The sequence below is a fragment of the Stenella coeruleoalba genome (genome assembly GCF_951394435.1).
Source record: "Stenella coeruleoalba genome assembly, chromosome: 4".
NCBI lineage: Eukaryota > Metazoa > Chordata > Mammalia > Artiodactyla > Delphinidae > Stenella > Stenella coeruleoalba.
This window is the reverse complement of record NC_137149.1, coordinates 137141142-137159541: the sequence shown is the minus strand read 5'-3', so window position 1 is coordinate 137159541 and position 18400 is coordinate 137141142. Positions and strand designations below refer to the sequence as shown.

Below are 18400 nucleotides of genomic sequence, written 5' to 3'. Positions count from 1 at the left end.
CATAAAGCTCACCCAAAAAACCAGGCAGTGGCTGCTGAACTTGCATAGACAGGAATTTATCCAAAGCCCTCTCCTATTTTAGCCAAAGCAACTGCTGGCCAATTCAAAGTTTCTTTAGAGAGAAATGCATCCACTATAAAAAAGGCAGGGGGAGCGGACTTTTGCCAGGTACTGCTCAAAACCCCCTAAGACTACTGCCACCGAAAGTCTGTAGTGCAATTGTTTTACCGCAGGGGCTTCTGCTCGCCGCAGCACCCTTCTCCCAGCGCCTCCCAGCCCTGCTCGGCCCGGGGGCGTGGCCGGGGAGGAGGGGGCGTGCCTTGGCTCGGGGGCGGGGCCTGTGGGGGTTGGGGAGCCAGGAGGCGGAAGTTCCCGGGGGCCGTGGGGACGGCGTACACACCACGAGTCACTTGTCAGCGCTCGTCTGAGGCGGAGGCATCGCCGCGCCGGACCCGAGGTGAGTGGCCGCCCGCCGGCGATGCGCGTCTCGGATCCCCGATAGGGAGGAGGGAAAGAAGGGGTCGCCGTACGCAGAGCGCGTGGAGGGAAGCCCAGCTAGTGGAGAGGAGGGGGCGCGCCTCGCGCCGGGTGGCTGCTCAGGTGTTTGCCGGACGCCGATCAGCGGAGGTGGGAGAGCGGCGTGGGAAGAGGAGCGCCCGGGAAAGGGCGGCGCGGGAGCGGGCCCCAGGCCAGAGGACGGGCACTGGAGCTCGGGCGGATTGGGACGAGAGCGGCGGCGTCGCCGGGCACGCACCTAGGCGTCCCGAGACACTCGCGTCCTGCGCGAGTCTCCCGGGGGTGTGGGGAGGAAGCGGGTCTAAACGGGAACGGCGTGCTGATTTTTTATTTGCTCTCACGCTACTGAGAAGCATTTATTTCCCCCCGAATATTGAGGATTGTGTAACCTGTTAGGGGACAACTTCCATGCGTCCAGAAATAAAGCTTGTTTAAAAACAAATCTGTCATGAACGCCAGATTTATTAGTGCTCGCGTACTTGGTGAGGCTGTTTTTAAAAGACTGTGGTCCCGTTCGTTTGACAGTAAGTGGAAAAAGGAAGGACGTATGGACAGGGCAGTCCTTGGAAAGAAAATTCGTGGCTGCGCTGGGCAGGGTAGGTCTCGGCTGTGATCGCCAGAGCCTCTCCCAAGTCTGCCTTCCTGACCACGGGGACGTTGGAAGCCGCCTGCCTAGGGAGCAGCCGGCTCGGGAACCTTATTTGGCAAACAGGGCTAGGCGTGAACCTCTCTGCTGGAAAACTGTCTCGTCGGCTACTTTCACCCGGTGCCTGTGGCTTTAGTTCTTACACTCTACCTCCACAGTCGCTCAATCTGGGGAAGAAGAGGATCTCAAGATACAGCTTTAATTTCAGACCCTTCTCGGAGAAATTCATCATGAGTTCTTTTCCTTTTCCCACCCACCGAAGAAGCTGGGCTAGGAGTGTGGGAAATGCCAGGCTTCCTGCCTAAGTACTAGAGCGAAGACATTGTTTGGACTTTCCCCTAAAAGACAATCCAGCACGGTACAGAAGTGCCAACATTTTCTACGTGCTTGAAAGCAGAAAGGCTGCTCAATATTTCCTGCCTGCTTGGTATTTAAGGAAGAGTTTGGGCACTAATATTACCAGACCTGGAAAAGGGCAATAGTATTAACAGTTGCTTCGGTTTCAGAATATTTTAAGGCACGTGAAGCTAGCAAAGGGAGAATACTGGAAGGGAAACGACACTAGAAATGAACTGACACTGGTTCTGTAGTGGGGCTGTGACCTTGCCAGTGCTAGAGATTTTAATAACAAATGGGAGAAATCAGGAAGGGAACTCGTAAGTAAAGGGAAGCTGCAGGTACATAGGTTGATATATGAATTAAACACATTTTCTTGTAGGGAACATTGGGATTAGAGGAAGTGGAACCTAACTTTCAAATTCTTCTCTTGACAAAAAGTTAAAGATTAAAAAAGAAGGAGGGGTAGGCTGCCTGTGAAATATCTGTTGGCTTTACACACTTTTGATTTATATTGTGTGCCATTATCCAGTCTTTCTCTACAAGTTCTCTGAAACTTTTATTACAGTGAGAAAGCAATTAGACTATGTGGCTCCTTACTATTTGCGTTTCACATATATCAAATAGCTTGATCTCTGGTTTGGCCTTTTCATCTTTTTAGTGTTTGTTGCATCAGTATTGACGTAATGTATTATTGGCTAGTAGTTCAGTCAACTACTATGCCAGTGGAAAAGCCCATTTTGTTTCTGGGCAGATGCAGGGCAGATTTTCACTGATTTTTCTTTAAGAACTGGACTTATATGAAAGTTTTGCCTCATTTTCCCCATATGAGAAGATGGAATCTGCTTGCTTTTAATATACCCAGTGATTTGCATATCTACATCTGCCACTATTAATTTGGTGTGATGGAATAGAAATTTTCAATGGGTTAAAAAAATGGAATAATATTTTAAGACAGATAATAGGTGATGATTTGGCTGAATAGCACAGATTTTCCAAGGAAGTGTGTCTGAAACAGCTTTTTTTTAAAAAATGTGGTTTTAAAATTATTACACATGTGTCACATTATTTTTAAAGAGGGAAATAATAGGTGTCTTAGTATTACATTTTAGAAGACCTCCATTCCTCCCAGTTTCTCCCACTCACACATAACCACCATAACAACCAACACCAAACTCCGAGTCACACTTTTTTTTCTTTAGCTTTTTTTTGTTATATAGAAGTACTACCATGAGAGTCATTATGAGCGCACTTCCAGCAAAACACAGAAGAAAGAAAGCACTGAAGCGCTGGTTCTTTTCTAAAGCTCTAATTCTTTCATGCATTAAGATTCACCTTTTATTCCTACCATGTTTAGTCAGACTTATACACCGTGTGGTAAATGCTCACTCCACTTTGCCTGATGAGGTGTGTATATAAAACAAAAAGCAGGTTCTGATTGAAATATCATTGTGCTAGAGTATTGCCCATCATTGCCTGTCCGAAGGAAATGTAAATAATTTCTTTGCGTGGAAAATAACATGTCCCCAGAAGAGGAAATACAAGTTGTACTTTATAATTGGAGAGAATAGTTTTATGCATTAAAAAACAACTTCTCGTTTTAAAGAATTTAGAGTTTGGAAAGCATGAATGAGAGTCTACCGATTTGTAGTTCTTTTCATATGTTAGGATAACTTAGAATTTAAGTAAGTGAAATTGAAGGACTCTTGCTAACTGCAGGCAGAAGGACAGGGAAAATCATTTTGAATTAAACCTGAAATAAAGTTTTGTTGTTTTTTTGTATAAAATGAAGTGTTGTAAAGTACTTTGAATTAAAGTTTGTATGCAAGAAGCCACAAATTGTAGTGTAGCAAGTTGTAAAACTGATCAAATGTCTAGAAATATACTCTGATATGGAATTTTTAGACTATGGAAATTGGCATGAGTTTAGAGATTATGTATTAGCTCATAGATTCCTTTTCTTTGACTGAAATGAGAACTTAATATGACTTATTTTGCATATCCCCTCTTCCCCCCAAAACAAAATACTGAAGATAAACATTTTTGTTAACCATCTCATTTTCTTTCACAGTTTCTTTCATTTTTGGGCGTTGGACTTTGAGCCATTAGAACCATGAGCAACTACAGTGTGTCCTTGGTTGGCCCAGCTCCTTGGGGTTTCCGGCTACAAGGTGGCAAGGATTTCAACATGCCTCTGACAATCTCTAGCGTAAGCAAACTTTACAGATTTTATTGTGGATGTTCATTCAATGCATAGTCCTAGAAACATCACGGCCGAGTTGTCGAATTCTCTGGATGACCTGCGCTCTACTTAATAGAATTGCTTATGGAATATGATCTCAGCAAACTTAGTTATGTATAGTAAAGGATGGGCTGGGGAGGGAATTTAGCAAGGATAATTGATTTCAATTAAGCTTATTTTCCCCCATCTTAATAATAAAATTGAAAGCATTTAACTGGGGGGACAGACTCCAAGTCTTTGAACAGTGGCTAATTTGGGGAGTTCTCTGGACCTTAGTTTCTTCATATGTAATAGAAGTTTACACTGGGATTTTCACGGTCCCTTTGAGCTCCAAAAGCTGTTTATTAGAAACTGTTGATCAATATTGAATAAAAGGACTGTTTTTGGTGTTATTTCCTCAGCTCGCTCTCTGGTGAGGGGTTAGTCTACAGTAAAATGGCCAAAAGCTACTTACCTATGAAGAGAAAACGAAGGGCTTGGATGGCCAACCAGATAGTCAGCCTTTGAATGCTTAAGATTTGGCTGTTTACCTCATGGATTTAGTTTGAATGTATTCTGCGTATATATTTTAATGACATGTTTTCATGATGATAATGACACTGATGAAGGGAGTAATTATAGCTTTCATTTATTGAGGTTTGACTGGGTGTCAGGCATTGTTTCACTTTCATCTCCAGTAGATAATTATTGCTGTTAATTACTTGTATAACATTTCATAGGGTTTTTTGTATATTCAAATAAATATGAATATCTATTCACCTTTTACTTACATGGTAGCATCTTAATACACACTGTTCCACACATTGCTTTTTTTCTTAACAATTTACCTTAGAGAGCTTTCCCTGTTACTATTTTTCTTTTTCTTTTTTTTTTTAATAACAGATGTATAGGATTCTTTTGTAGGGAAGTAAAATTTATTTAAGTAATCCCCTATTGAAGGGCATTTATGCTGTTGCCAGTATTGCTATTACAAGTAATGCTTCAGTGGATATCATATATACATAATTATATATGTATAATTTTGATAGGTTATGCCAGTTTGCACTTTTGTGTAATACATAAAAAAATCTATTCCCCCAACAGCATTACCAGCAAAGTTTTGGGCTTTTGCCAAGTTCTTTACTTCATCTCAGTTAATTCTCACACCAACCTGTGAAGTAGTGGTTTTATTCTCATTGTAAAGAACTGTGCTGTGAGCTCCCATGGCTGGTGTGGAAGAACTGGCTTTCAAGCAGTTAATGCTCTGCTTCCTCCCCAATAAGCTTTATCATAAATTTAGGTAGATTGCTTCTCTAGTTAGATATTTAGAGAGTTATCTTTTGGTTTAATTATATAGGTACTTATTATTTAATTATATATGTGTATATATATATATATACACACACACACACACACACACACACACACACACTGCTTCTTACAGTATGTATATCCAACTCGATTTTGAAAGATTAAAAATAAGTTTGTAACAATTACGTATCTCTATTAAAATACTTCAAATCCCAGTTTACTAATGAAGTTTTCCTTGTTTCTTGGCTCTGGATTTTTAAAATAGTTATCTTTATCAAATTCCATCTTGATTCCAGTTACTCAGATTTTACAAGGAAACACATGTATGTAATCCAGCCTGAAAGTTTTAAGACTTTGCCTGGTTGGATGAAATTTTAAATGTAAAGCATCTGTGTGAAAATGTGTCTTGTGATTTATTCCCGTTTGAGGGGGGCAGTATCTTTTTGCCTCCTACTGAAGAGCCATCATGAAGAAAGGAAGAATATTTGAATATTGTCTGTTTTTGCATTCTGTTTACATTATTTTACATTAATTTTGAATATCCTAGTTTATGATAATGGACTAAAGAAAATTATGGTTTAAATGCTTCCATTTTTTGCTGCAAAAAAAGTGTAGAAACAAATTAACACCTCATGCAACACACTTTGTTGTTTGATTGTAGAAGTGCAAATGGAGTATGTAAATGTTGTGGTACCATACCTTTAAAAAAGTTTTCTGTGCTTCAGTTTCCTGGCAGACAATCTGAGTTCCATGTTGTGATGCTGATACAACAGAACACTGTGTACATACATATGTGCCCTCTCCTGGCACAGAAGAAATGCTTTCCTTGTGTAGACAGAGTGTTAATTAAAGGATTTTGAACACACAGATTAAAAGAGACTACGGTAACAAAGCTGCTGAGTTATTTCTGTTCTCTTACAAAAGTCTCTGCCATCTCCTGTGACCTTTTTGGGCCTTGTGCAGTGGGGCATGCAATTCATTCTGGATTGGCGAGGAGAGGGAATGTTGGTGCAACTGTGCAGCTAGGCTGTTGGCCTTTCATTGTAGTTATTTTTAACCCCTTGTGTGGTTCAGTTTAAACAGGCCTAGAAACATTGCCTAATAAAGATGGGTGCCTAATAACTAATCCATATTGTGGTAGTAAGATTATTAATGTTATACCTCATCTTAATTAGTTCTCTGGTTATATTTATTCTGCCTTAATTATGTAAAATTATTGGGATATATTTCAGTGGTCACCAGATTATTTAATTAGTAGTATCAAGAAGCAATTAAAACCTGAAAGCATGCCTTAAAATATGTAATTTAGTGATTCTCTTACTTTAATAATGTATGTGGAATTCTTAACAAGGTCTGGCATGGTATTCTCTCAGTTGTTATCTTTTACAATAATATGAAATTAAAAAGAAAAAATTTAGAGACTTGAAACATCAAATCCCCCATAATTTTAGGGAACATAGCAGTTATGTATTTTTTTACTTACAGTCTGTTGGAATTGATAAAGAAAAATAAACTTACAGGTTTGTGCTTCGCTAGGAACCTGCATCTATATATAGTTCAAACGTATACAGTATTTCCTCCGGTCATGTATTATTATGATGAACTCCAAAGGGCTCTTTACGTTTCCTTATAATATTGGAACTCTGTGATATCAAATGTATTTGAGATAAATAAGCCATTGGCTGGGACTTGAACATTCTGTTTTCTTGAGATTTCGTTACCAGCATAGGAATATATGGATTATGACTTGCTTCGTAAAGCATACAAACTGTAAAATTTTAACATTACTCTCAGATTTTGTTCCCCGTCTCTTCTGTATGAGTTTTGCATACATTTTTAGTAGGTGGGTTTCTAAGATAAGATTGGTGATTGTTGCAGACTTTTTGAAAAGATCATCAAATTGCTGTAATTGCCTGATCCCATGTCATTGTCTTCAATTTCCTATCCTTAAAGTGGTGTGTTGGCTACTGGAGTTTGCAGGCTGTCTTTTTATGACCCTGTATTTATGGAATTGCCTTGAAGCCATGGTATGTGAGGATGGGTTTTATTGTAGCAGTGTGGGTTTGTTGGTCTTTGCCAATATATTTTATAAGAAGAAATAGGAGACTTGTTGCACAATTCAAGGCCGTATTTTGGCAAGTTGCTGACCCTCATGATGGAATTACAAGAAAGATAGTGTATTTGTGAATAACATTTTAAGTACAGCATCCTAAAATTGAAATACTCTCCTTGTGTTATTTTCTGATGTATGACATTAGAATTTTTCCCTTAGCTGTCAGTATTTGGATTTCCTGAAGTTGATCTCCCAATTCTCTATAAACACATCTATGGTGTTTCTTTAGCAGATAAAATCAGGTCAGACATTTTAATACCCAAATAATAGAGATTTTGATTCTCAACAGTTAGGGGCGGATCATTTGTTACCAGGTCAGACAAGATTTTAGTTGGATTTGAAAAGCAGAAGAAATGTACCATTTCCTGGAGTATGGAGTCCCGTTTAGGAGTATTAATAGAACAGAGAAAGAGCCGTGAAAACACTTTGCTGTGAATTCATTCATTCAGTAATTAAAAGGATACTTCCTAGAAGCCATTGAAGAAGAGACAAAGCATTGGGGAGTACAAAGGTTGGGGAGAAAAATAAACACAGTACTAGACAATGTCATAAGACCTGTCACAAGACAATATTTGATGGAATGACAGAGATACAGATAAGTGTTTCTCAGTTTCAGTGGGCACAGACCTTTCATATCTGTTTAGGGGTAGAGGGTTGGCTTCCTACAGGAGAAATTAATTGAACTGGTCCTTGAAGAATGAAATCTGAACACCTCAAAGTCAGTATTTCTCTGTGTTGGTTTTCAGTTCAAAGTGAAGACGAAGACTTTTCTTGCCATTGCTTGAGTCTGAGTGAAGCTGTGAATATAGCTGAGTGATTCTCCAGACAGGCCAGCTGCAGAGTTTCCCTCCTAGAGGTGGGCAGAAAGAGACTTTCAGTCCTCAAGCTGAAATGGGAGAACCATCCTCCCTTGAATAAATGGGCCCATTGTTAATTTTAAGCTGTTGAGTATTTTCTTTTACATTCCCTTCCAACTACCCTGTTATTATGCCAAGTGAGAAAGTTGATAATTTAGCTTGTTTAACTGCATAATGTGCATTTCACATGTATGTTCACCCTCTGCTTTTAAAATATTAATCACCTTTTGTGGGGGGCTCAGAGACCTGTCTTTTCCCACGTGGCAGTTTTCTGTCATTTGTGGTCCCAAGGGTCAAGAATCTCAAGATAATTCTGAAGGTTTTTTTCTGGTTTGTTATTTGTAAAGAAATGAAAATCTTTATCAGTATGTTTTATTGTAAGTTAATAGTTTGAGGAAAAAAAGGCTTTTTTTTTTTTTTTTAGTTTTTAATGAATATTGGGCATTTTGGAAAGTTATTGGTTAAAAGGAATTTTACTGGTATGCAGGATTTTTGTATCTGATGGAAGAAACAATATTGTAGAGATTGGGTGAAGTAAGAATAGCACTTTAGACCTAAGTAAGGGAGATTTTCATACAAGCTATTCAGCTACTCATGAGTTAGGTCTAATATTTGCTTACTTAAACTCAGAATAACCAAAGCCTATAGACTTGTTTTCAGTCATTTTTGAGAACTTTCAATGCAAAGAGCTTGTGATGATTGTTGGTTAGGCTGCAGTGTGAATATATAGTTAATCTGAATATACAGTTACTCTTTGTCTGAAATATCCTGTTTGCAGTAGTTCTTACCCAGGTTCCCATGCACTGCAAGACTGGTCATGGCCTTTTCCCCCAGTTACAACTGCATGGAGGAGAAATACGATATGAGCTAGTTAATCTAGGAGCAAACATTGCTCCAGATAAAAAGGGGTTGTTTCTTTGGCATCTTATTATTATTATTTTTAATTAATTTATTTTATTTTTGGCTGCGTTGGGTTTTTGTTGCTGCGCGGGGCTTTTCTCTAGTTGCGGCGAGCGGGGGCTACTCTTCCTTGCGGTGCACGGGTTTCTCATTGCGGTGTCTTCTCTTATTGCAGAGTATGGGCTGTAGGTGTGCAGGCTCAGTAGTTGTGGCACTCAGGCTCAGCAGTTGTGGCTCGCAGGCTCTAGAGCACAGGCTCAGTAGTTTTGGCTTACGGGCTTAGTTGCTCTGCTGGATGTGGGATCTTCCTGGACCAGGGCTCGAACCCGTGTCTTCTGCATTGGCAGGCGGATTCTTAACCACAGCACCAACAGGGAAGCCCCTCTTTGGCGTCTTATAAGAGATAATTATGTTTCAGCTTTAGGAGGTGAGACTCTAGGCCTTTGTTTGAATTTTTGAAATGTAGAAATATTGAGTATACGATATAAAACTTGACAAAACAAGATCCTCACATGTGAAATGTTAATATATGTATGGATTTGCAAATAAGTGATATAATATTGGGAATGAAAAGAAAACATTAAGAAAGTAATGAGCAGTGACCATGGTGTGGTGACCCCTAATTTAGGTATTCTGGGTGCAGAGCCACTGTATAGCCCTGCTGGGAATTCAGGTTTGTTTTTCAAATTACAGAGTGGGAAAATCACTTTTATAGCATAGATACTCTTTTTTTTAAAGGTAATAAAATATTTAGGTATGGACAGAACAGACAGTATTGAATGAATGTTTAAAGTCAGGCTTGGAAGAATTTTTTATAGTATTAAAATGGAATCTCTCAAATCTTCACTTCCCCATCTTCTATCACCTTATTATCATTTCTTTCTTGTTGCATAAGTGGAGTTATCTATCCTTCTGTAAATACTCAGATTTCTGTTACAGCTGAGTTTGTTACCCATTTTGTATGATAATTACTGGAACAAAGTTCATCAACCTCATTGGCATTTAGTCCACCCGGCAGGGCTAAGCAGTTGCAGCAGATGTCCTTGTCCAGCCTAAATGGAGGAGAGTAAAATGAACCGGGGACTTGATGGGAGGGAAAGAACAAGTTAGATTGAAAGAGAAAAAGAAAGAGGCAGTTTTAAAAAGGTCACAGTGGGAACAGTTATTTACTGGGTCAGATTTGGTACTCAAGAAATCTTCACCCTTCACCCTTTTCCCCCTTCTAAAGTTTGGTTAATTTATGCTTTTCTTTAGGTAAGATATTCATATGCGTTGAAAGCCAAATGACTCAATAGCGTTTAGAGGAAAGAGCCTCCTGTTGTCCCGTCATTCATTTCCTCTGCCTGGAAGCAACCAGTGTTAGCAGTTTCCTGTGTATACTCTCAGGGATAATCTATACAGATGTGTGAAAATACATATATATCCTCATCATCCCCCTTTCCAACACAAATAGTATCCTTAAAAATCTGCTTTTTTTTTGGCATTTTGCTTTTTTCACTTAACCCCAAGTCAGTAAATATATCCTCATTCTTGTACAGCTGCATTGTATTTGGATTTATCATAATTTATTTAACCAGTTCCTATTGATGGACAATTAGGTGGTTAGGTTGTTTCTAATCTTTTCCTTTTAGTAACACTGTAGTGTAATTTTTGCATCAATAACTATATCTATCTGTATATGGCATATATATGAGCATACCTGTGAGATAGATTCCTAGAAATGGAATTGCTGAGTCAAAGAGTTGTATGCAATTGTAATTTTGATTGATATTGCCAAATATCTCTATAGAGACACTCCTACCCACAATGAGAAAGCCAGTTTCCTCATACCTGTGCTAGCACAAGTTTGGACAGACTTTCATCTTTTCCAATCAGATGGGCCTATTTCCATCTTTCTCCTTTTTTACAGGGCTTAATCACAGGTATTCTACAGAGGATTCTGTATGTTTTTAAGTGGCTCTTTTTTTTTTTTTCCATTTTGCATGAGAATGTACAAAATAAAGATGTGCTGACCTTCTTTAAATGATTTTTTAACTTCTGGGGGGATGCTATTTATTTGAATTTTTTCATTTAGAGCTTTGGTTAATAATTATCCTCTATCATTTGTTTCCTATTTCCAAACGGATTTCCTCCCTCTGTTAACATATTACTTCCAATTACATGGTGAAAGGTTTTTTTGTTTTTTGTGGAATAGTTTTTGGCATAGTGCCCTGTCATAAACTTTCTGAAAAATTAAGCAAATCACATTTAATAGATTTCACGTTGTTGCCTTTGGAGTTTCTCCAGCAGCCTGATATATTGTGGAATTTTAAATCCTACTCTTCTCTAGCTCCCCTTACGGATGTGACAAAGAGACTGACCATAATGAGGTATTTGGCCTGGTCCCTGGACATAGTAAAATTCACCCTTAGGAACCTCACTGTTTTCATATCAACTGTTATTAGCCAGTGGAGCATAACAAGTCACAACGGTTTCCAGTGTTTCATAGCATAGTGAGTCAGGCATGTGAAGGCATCCTAACGTGTGGCACGATATATTTCTTCATTTTACCTGGGTGTAAGCAGCAGAGAGTGTAAGTGTTGGTAACCTTGGTGACAAGAAGAGTCAGAATGCCAGGGATGTTTGTTTATGTGCTTAAAGTTGAGGGAAGGAGGAATTTCCCTTTACTATGCTGTAAAATTTTTAATATGATGAGAAGTGTTTGGAACTAGATAAGTTGCACCATTTGTTATTTGAATTCTGTGACTTGTTAAACACTTTTTCCTAGGATTCAAAAAGTGATTTAACAATGACCACTGTTCTTCATTGTAATTATCTTGGGTAAATTTTGATTTACCAAAAGAGGAAGTGTTTTTTTTTTTTTTTAATGACATTAACAACCGAATCCCATTTACGGTTGATTCCTTAGGGGCTTGAGTGTTGTGATTTGGTTCCATTGAGAATCCAGTTACAGTATTAGACCAGTATTTCTCAAATGATTTCTGAGATATTAGCTTTTAGAGATGGTGAAACTTAAAAATTTAGTAAGGTTTTATAATGCTAGCCAGAGGAGATTGTAGATATGTTCTGAAAGTGTTTTCTTCTTGAGAAAACATACTGGAGGACAGATATCCTTTAGAAAGCAAATGCTTTGTTCCTTAACTAGCAACCCTTAGGGATCATCTGGAGAAAGAAGTTTGTAAATAAATACAAGCATTGTTATACATGTAATTTTCATGACTTTGGACATTCTCTTGAAGAATCTCCATGCTACTGACTTCCAAATATTCTATGATTGGTTCTTTTGATCTTTTTATACTAGGCATTTCTGTTTATATGTACCTTTATTCATTCTGGAAGATTCTAGTTCGTATCTAATTCTCAGAGTGACACTTTGATAGCTTAGCAGACAGAGGTGTTTCCAAACTTCATCAATGGCTTGTTCCCTCCTAGGCTGTTTCCTCATCTTCAGGGTGGCACCTTGCCGAGGCAGGAATTCTAAAATCCTGCATTTAATATATTAATCCCGTCAGACCCACTTGGCAGAACTGAGTTTACAGTCCAAAATGCCTGTTTTGAACCCTTAAGTCCTTGGTCTCTCTATTCTTCATGCACAGTACCTTTAGCCCTACCCATCCATCAGGGCACATTCATATACTAGGTGCTCTTTGAAATGTTTGACGGCTCCAACTCACTTGGGTCTCCACTTTCTTTCCTATATTAAATAATAATAATGACAATACACTGACATTTATTGAGCCCCTGTTATTGTCTAGGCCCTGATGTAGATACTTTGCACATGTTCGATTATTTAATTCTCATAGTGACCCTCTGAGGAAGTATGATTTAAAACCTCTGATTTGCAGATGAAGAAACAGAGAGACAGAGCAGTTACATAAGATGCTCAAAGTTACACAGCTAGTAATTGGTTAGGCTTAGGATGTGATACCAGACAAACTGAGTAGTAATACTGTAATGCTTTTAAACCAGTATACTCTGTTTTCTGGGAATAGGTGACAGTTTTTACTACTGACAACCAAGTTTGTTTGTGTTTCTTAAAGAGAGAATCAAAGACTTGTGTAAATGGGAGTAACTGAGATTACTTTTAAAACTATGACTAGTTTCTAAACTAATCATTAGCATCATAAGAGATTTTTAAAATGTACCTTCTAGGCCCAGACTTTGAATTCAGGATGTTTAGGGATTCTCACATGCCTTATGGGTGTTTCTTGTGTACCATCGAATCCCATTTTGTACGCTAATGTTTGCGAACATTATGTAGCTTTTATTTCTTAAAAATATTTTTAGTATGGATCTTTTGTTATTTAGATCACTTCATCAAAAAGATTAAGGCTAAATTGCAGTGGAACTGCCACTGACTAAATAATGTGACAGATCTGCTTTTCTCCGACTACTGGTCTTTTCACTTTTTTCAGGGTTCAGTCAACATAGGTCAAATCCTTTTCGGAAATAAATGTCAGTGTTAATAATATATGATATCAGGCTTCAGTTCTATTTATGATGCTGAAAGTATCTTTAGAACACTTTGAAGTTGGCACATTACTTATAATATTTTAAGACTATAAAATTTAATAATGAATGTTAAATTTACCAAAGACGTCTGGAGGAATCTTTAGTAAATTTAACCAGTATATAACCAAGTATATAACAAGTATAGTTGGTTTTGTTTCATACCTCATTGTTAAGATAAAGTGGTAAAATTTATGTTAAAAGGAACTGCATATAGTCTTTTTAAGGCCACATTTTTGGTCTTCATATTATGTTTCACGGTGGTACAGTTTAAGAACATACAAATAGGTCATATACTTTGTTAAATCATGAACCTCTCTCACCAGGAAAAAAACCGCTACAGCTCTGGGTCTTATTTACTCAAGATAGTACTAAAATTCCCCGTACATGTTCAATAACTGTTGACTGATGATTGTAATGATGATGGGGACAAATGGGAAGCTGGGTTGCAGTTATAGTCGTTTCTTCTAGAATTGTTTCGTTAATGAAAATGATTAATAGTTATAGTTAACTGATGAGACATTTTGGTTTTCTTTGTTTTTAATCCTAGTCAGGGTTGGTTTCTAGGAAACGCCCCCTATGTTACTTAATGTAATAGCCCTCTGCCTCCCTAGGTACGGAGTCTTCCTGTGTGTCAGCCCGAGTTTGTTTTCTGTGTATTTGACCCAGTAGTTCTCTTTCTATCCTTTAGTGTCATGCACAACAAAGGATAGCCCTCGCACACATTACAGCCTTTCCAGTAGGTGACTGACTTGTATTTCCTTTTAAGTCTTGTGGATCTTCTGTTGGAAGCCATTTCTTCAAGTGTTTCTTTCTTGACGGTTGCCTCTCTTCACACCCCTGAGCATTTGCCTTTAAAAGTAGTTCAGTTTTTAAATGTCTCTTTATGTGTGACTCCCAGAACTGAACCTAACACTTCATACATTAAGACCAATGCAGAAATATAGTTACTAAGTAAGGAAACTGATTTTTGTGACCAGACAGTGCAGGATTTAGAACTGCCCTGGGCACTGGGCTTGATAGAATTTTTACTGTTTTCTCTGTATACTATTATACTATTTGCAGTTTTTACAATGTGTGTGTCTTTTGTTTAAAAAGTGAAAGGAAATTAAAACTGCCCTGTGCTTTGTAGACATGCAAACTCAGGCTTGTCTGGACATATATGGAAGTTAGGAGAGCCTGAGAGGGGCAGGTGTTTGTGTATGTGTGTGCTGTTTGCATGAAAGATAAAGGGACTTCATGGGAAGGAATTCAAGAAACACGTAAGTGAGGTGTGTTCAAGCTTAGTCCTTGGAGATTTTATTATTATTATTTATTATCTTTTAGGAGAGATGGGTAAATTCTTGGTACAGCAGAGTACGTCCTCTTGGTATTGTCTTCTGATGCTGCCCTTCTCCTGAATGACTCATGCCAGAGCCCTAAGAGAAGGTGTTAGTTAACATATATTCGTTAGGCTCTTACTGTGTATTAGGCTTGGATAGAGAGGGTGGTTCTCTGTTTTCTGACAAACAGGTACATGGAACATGATGTGGAATATAAGAAGGAGCTTGGAAGTAGGAGAGGACATATATGTAATGAGACTTGGTCAAAAACCACAGTAATATGAGCTTTGATCATACAGCCTAGTTAGGATGGTAGGGAACTTCTCGACTAGTGTCTGTGGAATCCATAGAGGAGATAGAAGTAGCAGCGGTGGACAGAATTTACTATTCCTACATCTGGGCATGGAGCCATTTATTCAGTATCACTATTGAGCACCTACTGTGTGCTCAGTCCTGGTCTAGGCACTGAAAGTACACAAAACTAAGTCATTATTGTTATGAACCTTATATTCCAGTAAGAGGGGCTGTTAACTCACAAGTGTATAGATAAATAAGCAATGTAATTTAATAAGGTGATGTGCCAGGGAATAATTGGGGGAAGGGTATATGGGGGAAGGGTTTTACCTTAAGTCCGGCCGTCAGGACAGGCCCTTCTGACTGAGGAAGCAACATTGACTTAAGGATAAGAAGCCAGTCATGGGAAGAGGAAGGAGAACAGCACTGCAGGCATCAAGAGGCCTGGAGGCAAGAAAGAGCTTGGCGTGTTCAAGGAGGAGAAAAGGAGTGGCAGGAGTGCAGGGAGCGAGGAGGCAAGTGGAATGAGATGGGGGATGGGAGGGAAGCCAAGTGTCAGAATAAGAGATAAGGAGGCTTAAGGGAGTGAGGAGATGTCACTGGGGGTGATGGTGGGACAACTGGGGGTTTGAGAAGGATTCTGATGCCTCTGGATCAGAGCTGAGCTAGGAAGAGTGGGTTACTATTACTGTGATTTTAGCATATCTGCAAGCTGGTGTGTTTTTAAATTGGTTTTGATAGAAATTTCAGGGGAAGAATTCCAAAAATATTTTGAGCAAAGGACTAACCATATAACCTTCCAAGGTGGCTACTTGGAAGTAAGATACTCATTTTAATATGTTTGTTTGGAAAAGTTAATTATAAGTTGTAACACATACATTATTATTTTCTCATTGTTATTTGCACACTGATTACAGTTTTTCTCTTTTGTGTTCTTTTAAGTTTTATTATCACTGTAAGAAGCGGCTTGTTTCCCAGATGGCTTCTGTTTTCAGTTACTTGTGATGTTATGACCTTTTCTACTTTAATAAGGAAATGTTGCATACACCTTCAGGAGTTGTATACAAATTATGCTGGTAACACTTTTTCAAGAGTCTGCCTCAGAGATAAAGTGAGTGTTAGGGTGTTTATTCTAGGTCAGATATGTTGAGCTGGAAAATATTTTAATAGTGTTTATTTTTAAAAAGAATGTTTTAGCCTGTTGGTTAATGTGCCCCATGCCAAAAGTTATGTTTTGTGGCCCCTTTATTATTTCAAGTGGAGGGAGTTTATGAGATTTAATGTTTTTCATTTCTGAACCTTTCAGAGAGGTCACTGGAACAGGATTAACATCTCATAAGAAAAGACTGACAGTTGACACTTCAGTAAATTCAGATTTTCATGCCTTAAATACATTGTTAATGGGTAAAAGTGTTGTCAATATCATGTAGCTCTAGGTCTGTAATAATAAATCATAATGCTTTAGCAAATGATGTAACTTCATACTTCATATTTAAGGTCAACTTTTTATAAATTCAGGGAATGAATGAGTTTCCTATGAGTTTTGGGGTATATTTGCAAAATAACACTTTACAGCCAACTTAGGAATATCTGTGTTACATTAAGTATGACAAAATAATAATACTAGTGTAAAAGAACTGTCAGTCTAGATAAAGTTTTCTGAACAACTTTATCTTAAGATTTAAAGTAATCTAATAGTAATTAATTTCCAGCCTAAAGAAAAACACTGCAGGCAGTTGTGATTATATCATGATGAATGGTCAAACGTCCATGACTGTGTTTTATTACCAAAGCTAATATAGTAGTATTGTATTTTTTATTAATTTTTTTTACCACAGTCCTTGGAGGTTTAGTTTTTCTCCCAATATACCATTTTAAGATTATATTTTTAGTGGACAATATTCTACATGCTGTTTAGTGTAGTTGTTACCAGTGCAAGCTCTGGAGCACAATGTCTGCGTGTGAATCCTGGCTCTGTAATTTACCAGCTATATATATCTGGACAAATTACTCGACTGTGCCCCAGGTCCTTAACTGTCAAATGGGGGAAAAATAATATTTACATCATAGGTTTGTTGCATTGAATAAATAAACACCTGTAAAGTGCCTGGCACATAGTAAGAACTCAGTGAAGTTTACCTCATAAGAACAGAGGTTATCTTATAGTAATAACTATTTACTAGTAATATCTAGTTGAAGCAGTTTTGACACTATATATTTCTAGATCCCTCACTTCTTAGATAGTGTCATCTTCCAAATTAATTCTGGTTTTCTTTTTCATAAGTTTTTATAGAAAATTCTCTAGAAGCATCCTTCTCAGTACACACACAGACATACACATGCACACGCACACACATACACAACATACACACACTGCAGTTTGAATTATTTCATGTAACATCTTTTTAGAAGGTATATAATAAATATTTGTTGAATGAATAGCCCATTTCCTTCTTCCATCTGTCATGATCTGGCATAAACTCTCAAAAAGATCTGAAAGGAGAGTTTGCACCGGTAATAACCTCCAATTCGACATTCTTCCCTTAGTGATTGCCATTCACTATAGTTTTTTGTTTTTTTAATTCTTCTAAAGAGGCATGGTAAGCTGTATTGCTGGTGAGAGACAGTCGCTCTAGGGAACAATTTTCTCCTCCAGTGAAGGATAGATTTGATTATAAGAGAGAATATGTAAGTGGAATGTAGACTAGGCAAACTTAGCAGTGTGTCTGCCATTTGTACCATTTCTTTCCAGTTTTGGTGCATCAGCCTTTGTGTATTGGTCTCTGATCCTTACCTTGCCCTCTTGCTTTTCTGGCCATAGCCAGCTGGACCTGGGATGGGTGCTTGACCGTCTATAGGCAGTGTAGCCACCTATAGACAAAGTTAGCAGATCTCTGTATGTGGTCATACTATTTGCAAGCCTTATGAATTTTATGAAATATAAAATTTAACTACTCTGAACTTTAGCCATACAAATCAGTATAAATAAATCATTGCTGTTTCTTCATTGACTTATTTATACTTACTCCACAGATATTTACTGAATGTTGTTATATGCCAGGCACTGTCCTAGGCCCTGGGGATACAGTGGTGTGAATAAAACAAAGTCTGCCTTCCCAGACTTACACTTTAGGGAAGTGAAGAAGTGACAATAAATAAATAAAAATAGTTGGTGATAAATAGTTTGGGGCAAAGCAAAGGAGTATGGGGAAAGGGAGTGGTAGTTGAATGTGAGTTACTGATTTATAGAAGGTGAGCAAATAAGACCTCATAGATAAGGTGACATTGAACAGAGACTTGGATGAAGTGGGGCGGTGGGGAGAGTATTTTGGGCAAAGGGTAAAGACCATGAGATGAACATTTGCTTTGCATGTT

At 38.1% G+C, this 18400-nt stretch overlaps 1 protein-coding gene across 2 annotated transcripts in view; it reads left to right on the top strand.

The window, feature by feature from the left end:
• The first annotated feature begins 356 nt into the window (after positions 1-356).
• Positions 357-18400, top strand: part of PDLIM5 (PDZ and LIM domain 5) — a 215966-nt gene continuing 197922 nt past the window's right edge. For both annotated transcript variants that reach the window (XM_079919693.1, XM_079919692.1), the window contains exons 1-2: positions 357-457; positions 3570-3707. In XM_079919693.1, coding sequence (XP_079775819.1) covers positions 3612-3707 — 96 coding nt within the window. In that variant the 5' untranslated portion in view covers positions 357-457; positions 3570-3611. The remainder of the gene's footprint in view (positions 458-3569; positions 3708-18400) is intronic.